Here is a 19,174-nt window from a genome sequence, read left to right on the forward strand (position 1 = left end):
GTGTTTATTTATTTGTTTATGATTTGGGGAAATAAAGGCAATGTGATAGAAATGTTGCATGACATTGCCATGATATTTTTGATATTTTATAGCTTAATTGTTCCTAAGAATTATAGGCTTGGACCTTGGTATGTTGATTCTTGCTCAGGCATATTTTTGATGTTTTGAACTATTATTTTAGTCGTTTTGACATTGGTTTAAAGAGGTAAATGATGCATGTTGATTAGATATTTGTTGGAATAGATTAAATGCTTAGATGTGTTATATTTTTGTGGTCTAAAGCAAAGGTATCAATATTCGGGTTATAAAAAAACTATATCTCTATTATATTTTGATGTGCAAGAAGTTAGTATTATAATTTGTATCGATACTTTACCATGAGTATCGACACTTGAGGTAAAATAATCAATACTTTAATAAAGGTACCAATAATTCTCGAGACTTTGATTTTTAAACAAGATACAAAATACTGATTTGGTATTGATTTTTCAATCGGTATTTATACCCTTTAAGAGAAATACCGATACATTTGTTACAGTATCAATACCTATGTGATTTATTCAAAATTTTTGTTAAGTGGTTTAAAAGCATGTTTAAATCTTGTTATAAGCTTGTCTGATGTATGTTTAGCATAATTTAATGTTGCTTACGGTATTCATGACTTAGAATATTTATAAATGATCAAATGTCATTTTTTTTATAATCGCATGTTAATGAGATGTTTTATGTTATGTTGTTGATGAGACAGTGGTGTACCACCGTGTTACTCAAGCTCGGCGATTGGACCGGTATAGGATGTTCAACTGCGATGGCGACATTCCTGTGGATGAAAAATGGTCGACGACGGTGGGTGTTTGGTGGTTGAGCAATAAAGAATTACACTCCTACTGGGACTCTACTAGAGAATTTGATTTTAGATTAACTATTTCAAAAATAATATTATTTTAATAGATTTAATATTAAATTTAATTTAATTTTATATTAATATTATTTTATTAATTTAATATTAAAATGATTATCATAATATTAAAGTAATTAAGTTTAATTATAGTTGACCTCTTTAAACTCTCCCTATATAAAAAGAGTCTTGGATCATTATTTTTTACATACTTGAATTTAAGAGAAAGTTGTAGAGAGAAAATTCTCTAAAGAAATTATTTTAGAAAATTTCTAGAGATATTTTTCTTATTTTCAACTTGGCCAAAGTTGAAAGAAATTGTGAAATTACCCCACTGTTAATTTTTGTGAAAATTTTTCTAATTTGAAGCGAGCCCACACTCGGTAGAAGTGAACTTGAGGATAACAAAGAAGACTACACGGTCGAAGTGTTCATCTTAGACGAATAAAAAAAGTACAATTTTGGTTAAGTGTTTATTACTTTAGATATTACAACCAAGTTCTTGGTTTGGAAATTTTCTTTAAAACTCTGATTTTTTCCCTAAATTTATTTTCTATTGCGTTTTCTAAATCTGATTTTCCAACAGATTGCAAGTAGAAAGGGTTGATGTTTGTGGACATTGATATCACAGGCAGGAAGAGGAGTGCTCTTGTTGACACAAGAGCATCAGACTTATGTATATCGAAGAAAGCAATGGGTAAACTTGGTCTCTCGATTAGCAAATCGACCAAGAAGATCAAGACGGTGAATTCCAAAGAGGTCCCAACTGTGGGAGTAGCATAAGAAGTTTAGCTACAAATTGGTGAATGGAAAGGTAAGGACGATTTTATGTAATTGACCTAGATGATTACAATTTTGTGCTTGGCTTGAACTTCCTTGACTGAGTTAATTCCATGTTCATTCCTTTTTTCGATTTTATGTGTATCTTGGATACTCAACAACCACAATGGCTTGTACCGGCGAGTTGAACTATGAGGAGTGGATCTAAGGTACTGTCGTCAATCCAGCTAGTAAAGGATGTTTCATATGGGAGGAACATCGACTTGGTAGAGCGAAGTGCTACAGAGTCCTTCTTGGAAATGGTAGAGGCATAGTAAACCGATATGAAGCTTGTTGAGCCATCAGAGGGGCCACTAGATAAGAGAGAGGTGAGTTGTACATAAAATTTGAGGATAAAGTGGTGATACAAAATGGGCAGACAATTCGAGTAAATGCAACGAGATAGGTACATCTCAAACACTTTGGTAGTGTTTTTCATTCTGACTTGTTGGCTTGGCATGGACACAAGGGTCCTTTCAGAGTGTTGAAGTAGGGAAGCCGAGGAACTTACAAACCAGAGTTGGTAAGAAAACTCAAGATTAACCTAGTGTTCAATGTGGGCATACTGAAGCCTAGTTGTGTGGATCAAGTTAATCCTAATCGAATTAAATTACAATGTAGGAAATTAATAGTAGTGGGCTCTTGCGAACGAGATGTACCAACGAGTGGAATGGTTCGAGCTAGGAGACGACAAAAGTTGAGGCAAATTTTTCGAAGGGCGAGACTACCCAATTGTGAGACTAGTAGGGAAACAGCCAAGGCGACGAGAAAGTTCGATGGTGAATCAAACTAGTGCCATTGTGAGGACGTTGCGATAACAGGTGGGTGAAGATGTCACGGTCTGCGGTTTAAATTCTGTGATCATTGCACAAAGAGCATCCCATGAAGGTTAATCTATTAAATGGGGCTTATTTGACCCATGTGAACTAGCCCGATTCGAAGAACAGGTGACAAAGCACAGTTCAATGAAGCTTTGGTGGTCTAGTGAGGCAATTATAGGAAATTAAGGCTACCTCGGTAAATAGGGAAACTGTAACATCTCAAAAACTGAGTTAGAAGAAAGTGAGTTAGTGAAACACATGTTAGTTAAGTTCTGGGTTTGAATTAAGATTTTGAAATGTATGACAAGAAAATTGATCTGGTTCAGTGGTTAAGTGTTCTGGGCATGTGTGTGAGGTTCTAGGTTCAAATCTTATTTCTTGAAATTTTGTTATTTTCCTAAAACCCTTACTTTTGAACATTGGTTTATTAGTCAAATTCAGTCAATTGATGTCAAGAATTAGCTGGCTAGTTCAATGGTTAAGCTTATGTATACTCTTTGGCCTTGTGTTCGAATCTCAACAAAAGCAATAGGGAATGTTTTGTTTTTATATTACTTGGCATGGTAGTTATTTTTGGTTGAGTAATTAAATTCCAAAAAACCTCCTAGGCACTTACATTTTCCCATTTATGTTTCCTTCGTTCCCCCTTTTTTCTTCAATTTTTCTTAATTATGATTTCTTCTCTTTAAACTTCCTTTTTTTTTGCTATGTTACGTTACACTAATTCAGTATGGGTTCTGTCTTCTCCTCATAGTTTAATTCATTGGCTGGTAAGTTCGATTTAAAGTTTTGGTGTCGAAGGTTCTTCGACGTAATTTCAATTTTGGACTGTTAGTTTTTAGCGATTTGACTATGAGTTAATCATTTGCTGGACAATCATTTTTCGTTTAGGGATAGAAACTCAACCTTGTTGCTTCTCCTTCAAATCCATATCAGGTGGGTACCGATAACCCCACTTTTGTTTTGAGTTTAGGCATCAAAAAATTGATTGTCGACTTCATACGGTCGTGTGGTAGGCCGTATAACTTACTATTCACAAAAAACCAGACTATCTATGGTTATGAATTGTGCAGGGTTCACACGGGCCAATGACATAGGCATGTGTCCAGGCCGTGTACCTCACTATTTACAAATTAGGATCACAAGGGCAAATGACACGGGCGTGTGTCAAGCCGTGTGGGACATATGGGCAAGCACACGGGCATGTGTTAGACCTTGTGGAGTCACACAGGCCAATTCTCCAGGCCATGTAAAACCTCACGGGCATGTGAAGTAATATTTGGAACTTGGCCCTCAGGCCACAAGCGTTGTTCACAATGAACGCAAGCCTGTCGTAGGGCCCATACGATTTGAATTAGACTATATAACTTGATATCTGATAATCTGACGATGAACAACTTGGGAACGATATGTGTGTCTGCTATGTTGAACTTAAGTACGTAGGAACTATCAGAACGTAATGTGCTATTTTATAATGTATGAATTACCCAAGTATGATTTGTATTCTGTTAAGTTTGTTGGTACACCTCTGCGCTATTCTGTTGATGAAGAATATGCGATATTTGAAAATGTTGGATTGATTGTTACTGATTCTAATTTATAAACCTTTATATTATTCTATTGATGAAGAATATACGATATCTGAAAATGTTGGATTGATTATTACCAGTTTTGATTTATAACCCTTTACGTTACTCTATTGATGAAGAACATACGATATTTGCATATGTTAAATTCCTTGTTACTGGTTCTAATTTATAACTGTGCATGTGACTTCATGGAAAATTTGATATGATCTGTTGAGGTTTGATCAGTTTGTCTTCCAAAACATGGGCTCCCATGTCTACTGATTTTGTTATTAAATGATATCATGATTTACATTCTCATCACTCTGATTCTGTATATACATGCCATGATACACTGCATGAGACTCGGGTTGATGTGAAAGGAGGAAGTTTCTGGTAGTTTAATTATTTGCATTATCTGGTGGTTTATCCACAATTTCGCTCTGGTGGCTTGACTATAATATAGTGGTTTGACCACATATATCTGTTCAGACAATTTTTAACTGCAAATATTATGGTGTCATTGTCCATAGTTATCTGTTGGTGTGATCTGGCTAGACGAGTCTTAGGAGAACTCTATTTGGTGTGTGGCGGAGTTAGGTAGGACATTTTATGATAAATCTACATTCTGATCTGTTTGAAAAATATTGCATCTACATAAACATACATGCTCTGTTATGTTCTGCTTTGTCTTGCTCTGGTTGATGTGTATTGTTTTGTTATATTTACATTCTGGAAATCTCTGGGATACCTACTTTATTTCATTTTGTTCTTATAGTCGTTATCATATTCTCCATGTTACTCTAATTTATGTATTACGTTTTGTTAATTGTAATTGATGTTGGTTATACACTGGGTTCTATAGCTCACCCTTGGTTTATCTTTGTGTCTTCAGGTAAGTCTCTAACTTAGGACCAGATGGCATGTGGGAACTTGGATTGTTTTTCTATAATGCAAAAATGTTCCTGATCTTTTGGGTTTGAAATCTGCTTCTGAGCTCGTCTTAGTTTTTGCTAAATTTGTTAGTAGTTAATAATTTTTAACACATAACTACAAAATCACTCAAATCAACAAAACGGATTTTGGTTTCCAACGTTAAACTCCAAAAATATTTTTCTTCCATGAATTAAGTAAAATTTTGAATGTTTTTAGATAATCATTAAATCAATTTTCGACGTATTGATGTAACTCCTCCAGATTTGGTCTTAACTTCTAGGCCGGGTTTGGGGTGTTACAAAAAGTAATTTTTAATCTGATAGGATTTGGTTTTGTAATCTTTGAGATTGTGTAAATCCCTTAAATGTAGATAGGCTCAATCTCGTATGTCAATGTAAAACTAGCTATATCTTTGGATTTGAGGGAGCTCAACTATACATAGAGAGCCTCCCCCTTATTTTAGATCATCCATTGAAATGTATTGTTTTGTATTCTTTGAGTGAAAGAATATATTAAGAGCATCTACTCAAACACTTGGCGTGTATTACTTTTTTGTGGCTATTATGTTCTTTTGAGCCTTCTTTTGTATTGAGTTGCTTTTTTTATATTTTCGGTGCCTTCTACGATATTTTCGGTGACTGAGGCGCATTCAGAGCAAAGAAATCACCTAAGGCCGGACGAATTGCGAGATGAAAGGTTAAAAAAGCCTCTACAAATGTTAATTATTGGATCTTCTTGCATTGAGTCCATTCATTTAATTTATTCAAGTCATTTGAAACATTCTCTATGTTGTGCTCCATATCATCCATATGTGATACACATGCACGGATGAGGTGAAATTTATTAAATTTCATTCACCGAAGCTGCCAATTTTTAAGTTTGAGAAATCAACAGATTTGTAACGACTTTTTCTATGGGATTTAGGTATTTTGCATTGAGATGTCTTCATGGTGTTCAAAGATCTATCTCTTAGCTTCAAAATGCACTTTAAATCACTTTATTTTGAGTTTGGGAGCTTAAGTTATGACTGCTTTAATGAAGACTGCGGGAGTAGAATTTTTTGGATGGGATTATAACGAAAATTATGAGTTTTGGGCTTTTAATTCGAGTTTAAATCATACTAGGTTCAGTTTCTAGGCTTAATTTTTTATTATATATGAGCCAAATATTTTATTTATTATTTATTTATTACGAATTTTGGATATTGTTTAAGTATTTTAAATTGTTTAGGAGTTTTATGTTTCTTAGTCAAACAAGAAAGTTTAGATTAAAAATACTTCTTATTTAGATTAATTAGAGTTTTAGTATACTTCAGATTTTTATCTGGATGTACTTAGTTAGCCTATATAAAGGCTTCTTCATTGTTCATTAAGCAGATAATTGTTTTCGTTAATAAAGCTTTCAACTCTGGGAGTTTATTTCTTTGTGCAAGATTTCTTTCTTATGATTTTTAGTAGTTTTCTTCTCGATTTTCTTCAAGGAGTCGTGGGAATTCATTCTTCACCCTTCAAATTGCCAAGGATTAATTGAGTTTGTTGGGATTTATATCTTAAAGGGTTCAATTGGATATTTATCCTTCTATCCAACATATCCATCGATTTACTCGTTCATCTAAATTTCTATTTCTTATTTATTTCTTATATTTATTTTTTATTTCCAAATTTCTTCTTTTACTATTTTTTATTTCTTTATTACTAAATTTGTTTATTTCTTCTTTTCAGATCAGATCCAAATCATTCCTTTTCGAGTCAAACAACTTGAATTCAATCCTTCTTTTACTTTCTCCGCTTCAATCTCTTATCAATATGGATTGTGCCGTCAATAACCTTAACCACTACTTTTACTCCTACCATTTCCTTTACAAAGGCGACTACTGTGTCACCATATAAGTACTTCTGCAAAAGCTCTACCTAGGATTAAATCTGGCAAGATTTACCATTGACAATTTACTAAAGAATTTGTCTCTATTGAAACCACAAATTGCCTAATATGCTTTAGCAATAGTAAGAAAAAACAAACCTTAACCCATTATCAATTTTTTATTCCTAATGATGAAAATGTCAACTATCTTGCCATACTTTCTACAAAATTTTATTAGCCATGTTTGATGCACTGTCATTGATCAAAATAATTTATACTTTATTTCACCTTCATTAATAATTGATTTCGCCATTTTTCTTAATAAACATCAAAGATGTTACATTGTTTGAAGCTATAGTTTTATTGGTCTTACATTCCTCTATTAATAATTTATTCCAGCACCATTATTGTTGCGATAACTTAGAGAACATGAATTTGAATGCATATGAGTGTATAATTTTTTCTACTTCAAAGAATGAGGTTTTGAGTAATTTAGGTATAGCATAAAAAATTGTGGTAATTCTAAATTTTCATGTGGTGGTCATATGGTTTATACCTTCAACATTAAATTAGGTTAAGAAATAGAAACACCTAAATTTATCTACCTTTTATCATATACCCATCACTTTCAAGATTCAAGACAAAAAATTTGAGTAAAATTGGTACTTAGAGAAAAATAGGAGTTGCCAATAAGGTTGATAACTAAACAACATATTTTCTTACATTTTGTCCAAGAGTTATTCGTGAACCAATGATTTAGTAACTTAGCATTGAGAAGCGTACAAAGGAAAATAACTAATAGAGTTCAACTTTTGTTCTTATTCCTGGGTTGTTGGAACCCTTTCAACAAAAGCTAGTTGTTCATTAGAAATTCTAATAACATGATTTTCTCTTGTGACAAAATTTAGTAGTAATTAAACAATTTCACTATGAATTGGTTGGAGTGAAACAATGATGGTTAAGAATCAATGTCACATTATGATGTAAAATTCAAAGGTGAACATAATAAGTGCAAAAGTGGAAGCAACCTAAAGCATACCTGGCATGTCCTGAAGATGTAAAGGAAACGATGCCGAGTGATCAGTAGTTTTTCTCGTGCAAAGCACGATTTTAAAAGTTCCCATTTTGATGCAGCATATTTTGTTTTGGACAAAGCTGAAGGATGGATCCGAGATTTATCATATGGAACATTAAGTGTTGACTCTAGAGACCTTCCAAATCTAGAATTTTTAAATGCATCTGCCATTTTTGAAACATGAATAAACTCATATGGCTTCGATGGATCAGCCCAGTATTGAGCTTGATCTTTTTTAGAGGTCACCTAACAACAACAACTAGTTAGGGAAGTACCTAAAGAATATCTAACCATAAATGTAGCTATGGAGAAATGAATACCTCTTGAAGAAAATCTGCAACACCCTTACGCGGTGGCAATTTGAATCCTAATGACTCAAAGAATTCCAAAACATCTTCTCGAGGGCCTTGATACACCATATATCCCTCAGATAACAACATTATATTGTCAAATAGCTCATATGTCTCCGGTGCAGGTTGTAGTAGACCCATGAGTACAGTTCCTTCCATTAGATGAACACAATTTTTCACACATTTTACAATTTGGAATGTTGTAGAACTATCAAGTCCAGTGGATATTTCATCCATAAAAAGAGTTTTTCTCGGCCCAACAATCATTTCTCCTGCACAGGGACAATACCATAATTTGTCTAAACTAAAAGTCAAATGATAACCCTAAGTAAAGTCTTTATTTTTTTAATTAATTAATATTGCATTATAAGATATTAAAAACAATCTCATGCTTCCAAGGTTTAAGTATAGAAATGTAACTTTGTATATAACATCAAATGTGGATAATGCAAGCGATAAGAATCTTAATTGGCAAAATTCAATGATGAAAAAATTGTATCAAAAGAGACACCTGTAGTAACTCTTTTTCTTTGTCCACCGGAGACACCTCTTTGCATGTCACTTCCGACGACAGTTTCTGAACATACGTCAAGGCCAAGCACTTTTAAGATATAATCTGTTGAAATGCTATGCTTTTTACCCCCGACAGATGATGCCTATGCAAAATTAAGTAAAAGAAACAAGTTTGTAAATAATAATAATAATAATAATAATAATAATAATAATAATAATAATAACAATGATGATGATGATGATGATGATGATGATGATGATGATGATGATGAGAACAATTGCATCGATAATTCTCATAACTTTTTTCTTCTTTTAAAAAAACTGACCTTCATGAAAGCATCAATCTCCGGAGCTGGGCGTATATTATTTTCTGTTTCTAGTTTGGTTAATTCCTTCATACACCCTGGAAGTATATATTTAGTATTAAAAAGAAGTAGTAAAAAAAACAAAAGTTAGAAGCAAAGCATAATCATTGTTTATGAAAGATATGGTGGAGGAGATTAAAGGCAGTTCACATGATGGTGCTAAGAGCCATTAGTGTAGGTTTTAGGAGAGTTGGAGAGTTGAGTGTGCTTGTAATCACTAACTACTATTTGGTAGTAAACATTTTATTTTTAGTAATTTTAAAAAACTGAGATATTTCTTTTTCAATGAGTAAAATGTCTTTTAATGAAGTTTAGCACTTATGTAAATTGATGGAATACATAAGGCTTTATAAGTGAAATGTAAAAAGTTATAATTATGAGATCCCTATGCATTAAAGTTGTGCTGCCAATATCGTTCTTGGCCATTGTATTGTCAAAACATGACATAAAAATGCTTAAAGGTCGGCATCTGTTAAACCTCCATGAATGTAATACATATAACTAAACTCATAAGTTGAAAGATAGGATACTTTGGGGACAATACGTAAGTGCTTGTTACAAGAATAAGTATACTCAAAATGACTTGCTATGAGAGTTCCATTTGATATTTCACTCACGTATTTTTTGGAAATAATCTCATGTATTAGTAGTGTAAATAAACCTTAGACTTGTGGCATCGACTTGTTTAATATGTTGAGTGTTATACTCTTATTGATCACGAAATGGGTCTACCATGACAAATGCTTAAAGTAGAATGTCTTGGATATAACATAACATTGTAACTTTCTCCGGAAAAATAGATATTACATGAAAAAATGCAAAAAAATTAAACACCTAATAGTGTTTTATTGAACAATCTAATTATATGTTCTAATCATATTTGCTCTTTTTAACACAATGCCTAGAGCTACCTATAGCCCTCCACAACCCGTAAATAGGAGGATAATGCGCTTCAACGTACTCAAACCCACGTCCTCCTGTACTGACAGTAATGCCCGTACCAATCGAGTTAAGACTCAATTGGCTTAAACATCTAATAGTTAGAAGTTTAATTTTTATAAAGTTTAAAAAATAAATTAAGGTTAGAATTTTATGAAATATTAAATGTTAAGAATTTAATTTAAATTTTATCTTTATTTAATGAATTTATAAATAAAAGTTATGGAATCTATTAGTTTTAAAAAAATTGAAATCCATGTTGATTTGAAAAATTGGTAGTTATCGAAAATACTTTTTTAGATTACAATTCAAAATTAAATTTGTTTTTTAACAATCTTATTATAGGTTTTGATCATAAATGTTTTTTTTTGAAACAATGCCTGGAGCTATCCACAGTACCTCCCCAACCCATAAATAAAAGGATAATACACTTCAGCGCATTTGAACACACATCCTCCCGCATTGGCAACAATGCCCATGCCAATCGAGTTAAGACTTAACCAAAAATTTGTTTTAATCAAAGTAATTTAATTTTGGTCAAGTCTAATATATTACAATTTTCTTTATTTAAATTAAATTTGAGAAATTTTGAAATTTCCAAGTTGATTAAATAGATCTAATGTTAACTTAATATGTTCATAATTATTATGAATGTATGATGGATGGTTATCGGCATAAGATATGAATGGTTTATCTATTTTTTATGATATTTATTTGGAAAAGGGTATGCACATCTTGCCTTATTCTTTTACCTTGGGTTGTGCAATTCTCTTCTCAAATGTAACTCAAGGTTTATTTATTTTCAACCTAATTAGTTATTGATGAGTTTTCATCATATAAATATATTTTTTCCAAGTCGAAAAACATTACCTTGTAACAAAATAGCCCATCCTCTTTGATAAAAGTTTTCTTCTCTTAATCTTCTAAAGCCAATAGGATTTGGTTATAGTTTAGGAACACACCTATGAAACTTAAATATTTGTGTCTTATTGATGCATCAACTAGTTATCAATTATTAGGACTAGGAATCTACCTTTTGGGAAAGCCTTGTTAAAATTAATAAAATGCATACACATGCACAACTTCCCATTATCCTTTATCACCATTAGCACATTAGAAAGCCACTCAGGTATACCACCATTGATGAAATCAATTGCTAAGAGTTTTCACACCACTCTTTGACCGCTTAGATTATTTTTGTGAAATCCTACGCTTCTTTTATTTGACTTCAAGGTTGACATTTGAAGAGTGTGTAATGACTACGTGTCAATATTTGACATGTTGGAAATTGTAGATTTCAAATTCATTATTATTCATGAGCACTTATTAGAAAGTGATGATTTATTCAATGGATACATTTGATTTCCATTAGTCATAATTCCTAGAAAAACATATCCCATGGAAATTAGATGTAAAGGGTTGTGACTCTTCAAAATAGTGTCCATTGAGTGTATATAAATAGAGGGTCTATGTTGCTCACAAAGATATTACAATCAATTCTATTTTTCAGAAATTAGAGTAAAAGTTAGGGAATTCCTCGATTTTACTAATCAAAGGAAATTCAAAAGTTCATTGTATCCCGGGAGGAACTTTATCTTAACCCTCTAGCAACTTTATGTGGGGGCAAATAGTTCTCTTTGAAAAGCATCACCCGCACCTCGAAGTATACTATTTAATTCAATATTGTCTCCGGATCTATCCTCTCCACTCAAAATTTCCAACATGATATTTTTTTTTGATCATATAAACACATCAACATTCTCTCTAAGCAAGCCATTTAGGATGCATTTCTTGTTCTTGGGAAAGGTAGGATAGATTTGAGTTACTCTCTTGGGTCGTTATGGTAGAGCTATAAATCTTCTATCTACCCTTTAAATTGGTTTATCTAACCCTAAACACCCAAACTTCCCAAGCTCATCATGCTCTTAGTAATTATGTTTACCTAGGTTTCTAATATCATTTTCTCCTGGCTTCTTTCTTTGTCATTTTCCAAAAATATTATGTTAGTGATCTTTGTCTTCATTAAGTTAATTGGACAAAAGTAATGTGGAACTATCTCACCATTTTTTGTTTAGATTGCATATACCCCAGTTTAGTTAGGGTTAGGAATATTATCTTCATGAAAATGGTCACTAGAAGTAACTTGGCCTTTTGTATTAGTCGTTAACCAAAAAAGGGATATGTTGATGGCTGGTCCATGAAAAGAAATTTTACAATTACTGTTGTGGTATGCCTTCAATCACCCATAGTAATTAGGAGGGTGATGGATACCTTCACCTCTATGAACTGTTCAGCGAAATCAAATATAATGTTCTCCCTATTCAATTAACCTTTCAGTGCAATACATCATCTGTGTTATCACTATATACTAGTATAACCTCTAATGATTTCTCATCATGATCATATCATAATCTTCTTTTTGTTTCCATTTAGTTTGTTTCTTTGGCGAATTTGCATAATTATATGGCACTTTAGTTTGTTTTTCATTTTCGTTTCATAAATCACATAAATTCTAGTTTCAATGTTTTTATAGTTATTTTACTACTTCTTTTTTTAACAAGTTTTTATATGATTTTTATGAAAATTAGAAAGCCTTTTTATTAGAGATTTTTGGGTGTAGATTAGCACAATGATCGAACAAAAGAAGAGGAAGCAAAAAATACAAAGAGACATGAGTGCTACAATGCCCAATCATAAAACTTTTAGGTTAATATTCTCTTAATTTTGCTTTGGTTTTACAAAGCCAATTTTGTTCTTTCCATATCTAGAACAACTCTTAATCCTAAAAATCATTATGCAACACATTTATATACCTAGTTTATTATAGTTAAGAGAGAGAGAGAGAGCATTACAATAGTAGCCATAATTGTTTTTACTTTTCTTTACATATTCCTTGTTTTAAGAGTAATTGCTTAGATTTGCTTGTGGATTTCAATCAATTCTCGGATTTGGTATTGAAGAGAATTAAGTTTCATGGGAACAATATTTCTTATCTCTTTTGCAAGTTTATCTATCATTATTAATCATGTATTTGTTTTGAATTTCCAGATGAATTAATATTTCCTATTGATTGGGGAATTGTAAGTTAATGGCTTAGTAATTTAAGTGGTTAGTTTAAATGTTGATAAGATTAACTATTTAATTTGTAATTACAAATTAATAAGTAATAGTTAGGTTAATAAAAATATTAAGAGAGTGTGTGACAAGATGTTGGTTGGATTTTAGCAATCTAATCGAATAATTAACAACCAAACTAAGATATACACCAACTGTTAGGGCTACCTATAAGATACAACCTATTTAGGGGGTGGAGATGAATGAGAATGATGATTAATGATTTAGCTTATGCCTATAAAATATACACTAACTTAGGTATTTTTTAGACACTTGTTAGTTATTCACTAACTCAGGTATTTATACCTTGATGTTTATATCCATTAAGATCCTTAAATTGACTATTAGATGAGATTTGATGTTTATCCCCATTAAGATCCTTAAATTGACTATTAGATGAGATAGATTATTAAGTGCCATTAATTGAAGACTCAAAGCTCCCCTATCTTTCTACCTTGCTCAAGATCTAAGCTGGCGAGGCATTCAAAGGGGTATAGGTATCAAAATCGTCTTATGGGGCTCCTCTTCTCCTTTGGAAGTTTTCATCAATGAATGCCCTATAGAGCCTTTCTTTGTATTCTTAGGGGATCATAAGAAGTGTTGCCTCCCAAGTTACCCCGAGGTTAGGGCTTCATTTGTATTGTTCACTATTCAAGGTGACAAAGTTAAACATTCACATTTCTTTTGTCTTAGTATAGTTGCTTACTCTTTCATAGAGGTTATATAGCCTCTCAAGTTTGTCGTCAGGTAGAGCATACTAAAGGTTATCATGGCTTATTCTACAGATGAATAATAACATGGCAAATTTATTGGTTAACATCTTGGTTATCTAAGTAACGTTGAAGTAGCATATTTAGTATCAAGGTAGTTCATTAGATTGTTATTAGAGGGAAATAAGACCGGCTGGACTTTGAAATTGGGTTTATTGGAAAGTGGTTGAAAAATAGCTATGCTTGTTCAAAAAATACAAATGGTTCCTAGAAAGATGGTAAGATAGGTTCTACTCTGTTACCTAAGGGTTATGGGGAAGAATCTACATTTGAGTGCATCTGAGGAACCCAAAAATTTCCATGTGGTTATTTTCCTAAACTAGGTGATCCTCCGAGTGCCAAAAGTTGTAGGCATTATCTTGCTAGTGACCTTAGGAGCAGGGGGGTCATTTAAATAAGATGCCTATTACATCTTCTTCGACCTTGTTCTATAGAGGTTGCTTAGCTTCTTTCTTAAATATTCTAGTTGTTCCATAATAAGGGCATTCTACCTTTGAGAGAGGATCACTAGTGGCTAATATTCTTCATCTTTGGCTACTCTATTTTGATTTCAATGTCAACCAAGGATCGAGGAAGCTATGTCTTATTACTTCGGGGTGTATTTTTTATCTACCACAATTTGTTGTGGCAAATTAAGCTCTATTAAAAACTTAATGAGCTTGTAATCGAGCAATTTGTTATCTTTTTATTTAAATTTATAGGCTTAGTACTTTCACATTTGAATTAAATAAAATGATTTTTTTTAGTGTGTTTAATGTCCTATTAAGCCAATCTGGACCTAAGGAGGAAACTAACTTGTTGGTTAAGTGTGCAAGAAAACATTTTAGGTCGATGAGCCAGTGGATTGCCCTGGCTGTCAAAACATTCAAATAAAATGTCACAACATCCAACTTCGAAGCTCAAAGGGGAACATCCAACTATCGGTGTTGCGGCAACAACTACCCAATGTCGCGATAACAAACTTCAAACCTAGAGGGGGATCATTCAGCCTTCGATGTAGCGACAACAACCATTTAATGTCGCGACATCCAACTTCAAACCAAGAAGGTGTTGAAACATTTTCAAATATTTATAGTATTCCAATAACTATAAATGAAATGGTATAATTAATCAAAACTTATATATTTTGGTTATTGGTCAATAGTTATATCACTTGATTTTTTACAAAGAACTATAACTATTCAAACAATATTACTTGAATAGTTATGTTTAATTAAGAGATATTAATGAATAATTATGCATCTTTAAAAGATGTGATTATTCAGAAAAGACACCTATTGAAAGATGTCTTTATAAAGAGACATGAAAATTCCTATAAATAAGAGTGAGATTTCATTTGGAAAAAATGCCAACAATTTCTCAAAATTTCTTTCTATCCTTCCTCTATCTTCTACTATTATTAGATTGTTTTATAAATAAATACTGCAGAAATTCTTTATATAAATTGATTTTCTTATTATACTCTACTCAGTGCTTAGTGGACTTTTTTCATTAATGCAAAACTCAAATAGTCATTGGGCTTCATTGTATCCTCAAGGCTCATTTGCTTGAAACTTATTTGCACACTGAGTGTAGGTGAGGGCGAATAGAACCTTAAAGATAGTTGCTTGATACACACCTTGGAACATTATCCTATTGCTTCGTTTCTTGTTCGAGTTTTTGTTTGTGTTTCGTTCATGTGTTTAATATTTTCCTCACCAAATATTTGCACTAACAGAGGGGTTGCAATCGATGTCCAATGTCGCTACAACAGCCCTAGGATGTCGTGACACTAGTCCGAGGAGGCCCAACTTACAACTAAAGGTATTTTCGTCCACACAATGATAATTAGCATGTTATAGAGTTTGTAACTTGACCTAATTTGATCATCAAACCCTAAGATTATAAATATTAAGCTCTTAAAACCTTATTAAAGGGGTTCTCTTCAGCAATTAATTGTTTTTATTCTTAGAATTAGGGTTTCAATTTAGTTTTTTTGTTTAAACAATTTGTTATTTCAAATAAAGTTCAGTTTCAGTTCTTTTAGCAATTTTACTTGTTTATTTTTGTTTCTAGTTCAATCAAATCAAGATCAACATTCATTCAAGGGCCTTAACAATCAAGCTTCAATAAATACTCACCGATCTAGATTTCTCTTATCCCTTCTCTAGTTTTTACATTTATTCTGAATGTGCAAAATTCGATTAGTGAAAAATGCATCTGGTATGACAATGAACTAAGAACCCTAGGAAGATTGACAAGCAGAAATAGGAATGATTGGCTAAGGGTTGAGATTTACCACAACTTAGAGCTAGTTTGGCAATGCTTTTGAAAAGTGTTGTGGAAAAGTGCTTTTGAAAATTTTGGTTTAAAATTTGAGTGTTTAGCATTACTGTCAAAAAGTGCTTTTGAGAAATAAAATGTCCATTTTAGACATGTTATTATCAAGTAACAAATATATATTTAAATAATATTTAAATTAGTTAATATTATTATATTTTAGTAAGAATATAAAAATTATATAACTTCTTGTTAATATTTTAATATATAAAATATAAATTTTAAATATTTTAAGCAATAAATATTAATTATTTATAAAATTTAATTAGAATATATAAAATATATTTTAAATATTTAAATATAACTATTAAATATTTGTAATTAGTATTTTAAAAAATAATTTTATTTTTAATTAATGATTTTAACATATTTGTAATTAAGTACCAAGAAAAAAAAAAGGGAAGTACTATGTTATTGGAGGGGTGAAAAAGTAATTAAGCACTAAAAGTGCTTTTGGGAGAGGAAAAGCTAAAAATTTCAGCTAAAAACAGCTTATTCTGCACAGCTTTTCTTCCAGAAGTGCTTTTGAAAAGCAATGCAGAATTGGCCCTTAGTTCGAATAGGTTAAGCGAGATTAAACTCTATGATTGATGACCTTAGGAAGAAACCTAGGTAGATGAGGCCGAAAGGATAATCTACTTAACACCAACTTAACCTAACCTGGTTTAAGTATTAGATTGAACAATAAGTAGTTTGAATTGATAAATTAATCTAGTTATAGGCTAAAAGGTATTAATTAGGTTAAGCATTAGCTAAGTCGTTAAAAACCTAAATCTGAAGTTAATCATGAATACAGATGCGAGTTAATCTTCTATCTACTTAACTTGATTGAAATTCAATTATTTCATTTTAGTAATTATTTGTATGTTCTTTGATAAATCATCTTGTTATTATTTTCTTGTCATAATATAATTAGTACGTAAGTATTATTTAGACCTAGTAGTGTGTTAATTTTCAATTTAGTTTAGGCAGACCTTCCTTAGGTACGATCCTCGCAATACTTCACAATGTTCTGTTGTAACACTTTAACTATATTACAATTTGACATATATACTTGCAGATACTGCACTTCAATTTTATATTTAATTGCAGTTTTATAGGCCCCACCACACGCACGTCGGGATGTGGTCAATTTGCTATATGAGATTTTCTCTCAAATGTCAAATGGTTTGGCCAAGTTAAAGCTCTTGGATGAGTTGGCATTTCATTGTTTATTTATTACTTTTACTCGAATTGGATGAGGATGATTTTCAGCTGACCTTGCATCTTAGAATATTTTTGGCAATTTAGGGTGGAATTTTGGACTACAAGATCTTTTGTCGCAAGTAGTGGTGGTGTTGGTTCTTAGTATCCCTGGTAGTGTCGTGGGGCTGGCAGTTGATCTTTATAACTTGGATAGTGTTGTGGAAGGAATAGTGGGCAATATTATTGTGAGGTGTTGTTCATAATTGAAGTCATAGGGGATGCAAGGCACTCATGAAAAACCAAATTGGCGGCAATATCCAAAGCCGCTTGATTATTGCAAAAAAGAATCGTGGGACCTCTGGCCGGTTGATCTAAAAAGGCTAAGAATCTGTGTCGCCAAACAAGATCACTAGTAACCACATTGGAGTACCCTGGTTTGATATCCTCGACATGTAGCTTTTTGTTGGTATGTTGCTTGAAATGATATAGAAGGGTTATATTGTTGTTGAAGCTTAGTTAAATTTCCTTAGGTTTTTCACAATTAGGTTGTTTTCATTCAATAAAGACATATTTCTTGTTCTCTTCTCACAGATGAAGGTAATTGTTGATGCAAGATGTTGCATAGTAAGTTATAAGAACGGTTCACACAATGATTCTGAGAGCTCCTAGTCTAGGTTTTAAGAGGGTTGTAGAGTTGGGTTTTTCTTAGACAAGGTCTTTGTCATGATTCCAGAATCTTGCACTCTTTGGAGAAAGAAAGGATTTGTAAAGAGAGAGTTTAGACGTGGGCCCATCGCCACTTAGTGTCCTACTATAGTAAAGTTTTGGAGTACTCTACTCTACTTGGATGTAATTGAATATGTTTTGACTCAACCTTTTTAGAGTCAATGATAGAGTGATGGGAGTAGCTGGAGTGGACCTTGACATGAACTTGTGACAGCCCACATGATGGGCATGCAAATGTCTCTATTTGAGTAAACCCTCATGTTTAAACTTTCATGTAGCCAAAAAAGAAAGTTTAATTTAATAGAATAATTATAAATATTTGAATAATTGGAATTGTAATTTTTTTTAATTAAAATATAAAATAATTAAATTTCTTGAAATAAAAATATATTAATAAAATTCTAAATATACAAAAAAATATAAAGTCTTGGAAGATATTTTAACGTCGAAGGGGTGTAAAACACAATCTTAGAAAGGGGTGAAGCCAGATGGAATCAGTGAACAAAAATTATGTTCCAATGGGTGCACGTTAACTACCTAAACTAGATATAAATAGAATGTTTGTGGGTTCTTCTATCAAATAGTACTTGTAAACACTGTTTAAAATTGCTACATTAATTATTCTTTCCTAAAGGTGTAAACTTCATGCTACCAAATTAATATCATAATATTTGAATTAATTTAGCACAAAAATATATTTTAGACTGCTTTTAACAAAAATCTAATATTTGCCGATATTGGAAGTAGACAAACCTGCCATGCCCTCACTTGCACCTTGACACCTAGCAGCGAAATCAAATGTTTCTCGAACAGTTAGCTCTGGTAAGTGGTTATCTGTTTGGCTAATGTATGCTGAAGTCCTTCTTACATAGAATTCATTGAGGTTTGTGCCATTGTATGTAATATCACCACTGACCTG

At 32.2% G+C, this 19,174-nt stretch overlaps 1 protein-coding gene across 2 annotated transcripts in view; it reads right to left on the minus strand.

Moving 5' to 3' along the window:
- LOC108481313 (ABC transporter G family member 31-like) overlaps positions 1–19,174 on the minus strand; it is a 42,996-nt gene that overhangs the window by 9,624 nt on the left and 14,198 nt on the right. For both annotated transcript variants that reach the window (XM_053030574.1, XM_053030575.1), the window contains exons 5-9: positions 19,009–19,171; positions 9,164–9,240; positions 8,836–8,980; positions 8,295–8,596; positions 7,939–8,220 (exon numbers count right to left, since the gene is read on the minus strand). In XM_053030574.1, coding sequence (XP_052886534.1) covers positions 7,939–8,220; positions 8,295–8,596; positions 8,836–8,980; positions 9,164–9,240; positions 19,009–19,171 — 969 coding nt within the window. The remainder of the gene's footprint in view (positions 1–7,938; positions 8,221–8,294; positions 8,597–8,835; positions 8,981–9,163; positions 9,241–19,008; positions 19,172–19,174) is intronic.

The sequence above is a fragment of the Gossypium arboreum genome, chromosome 7 (assembly GCF_025698485.1).
Source record: "Gossypium arboreum isolate Shixiya-1 chromosome 7, ASM2569848v2, whole genome shotgun sequence".
Taxonomy (NCBI): domain Eukaryota; kingdom Viridiplantae; phylum Streptophyta; class Magnoliopsida; order Malvales; family Malvaceae; genus Gossypium; species Gossypium arboreum.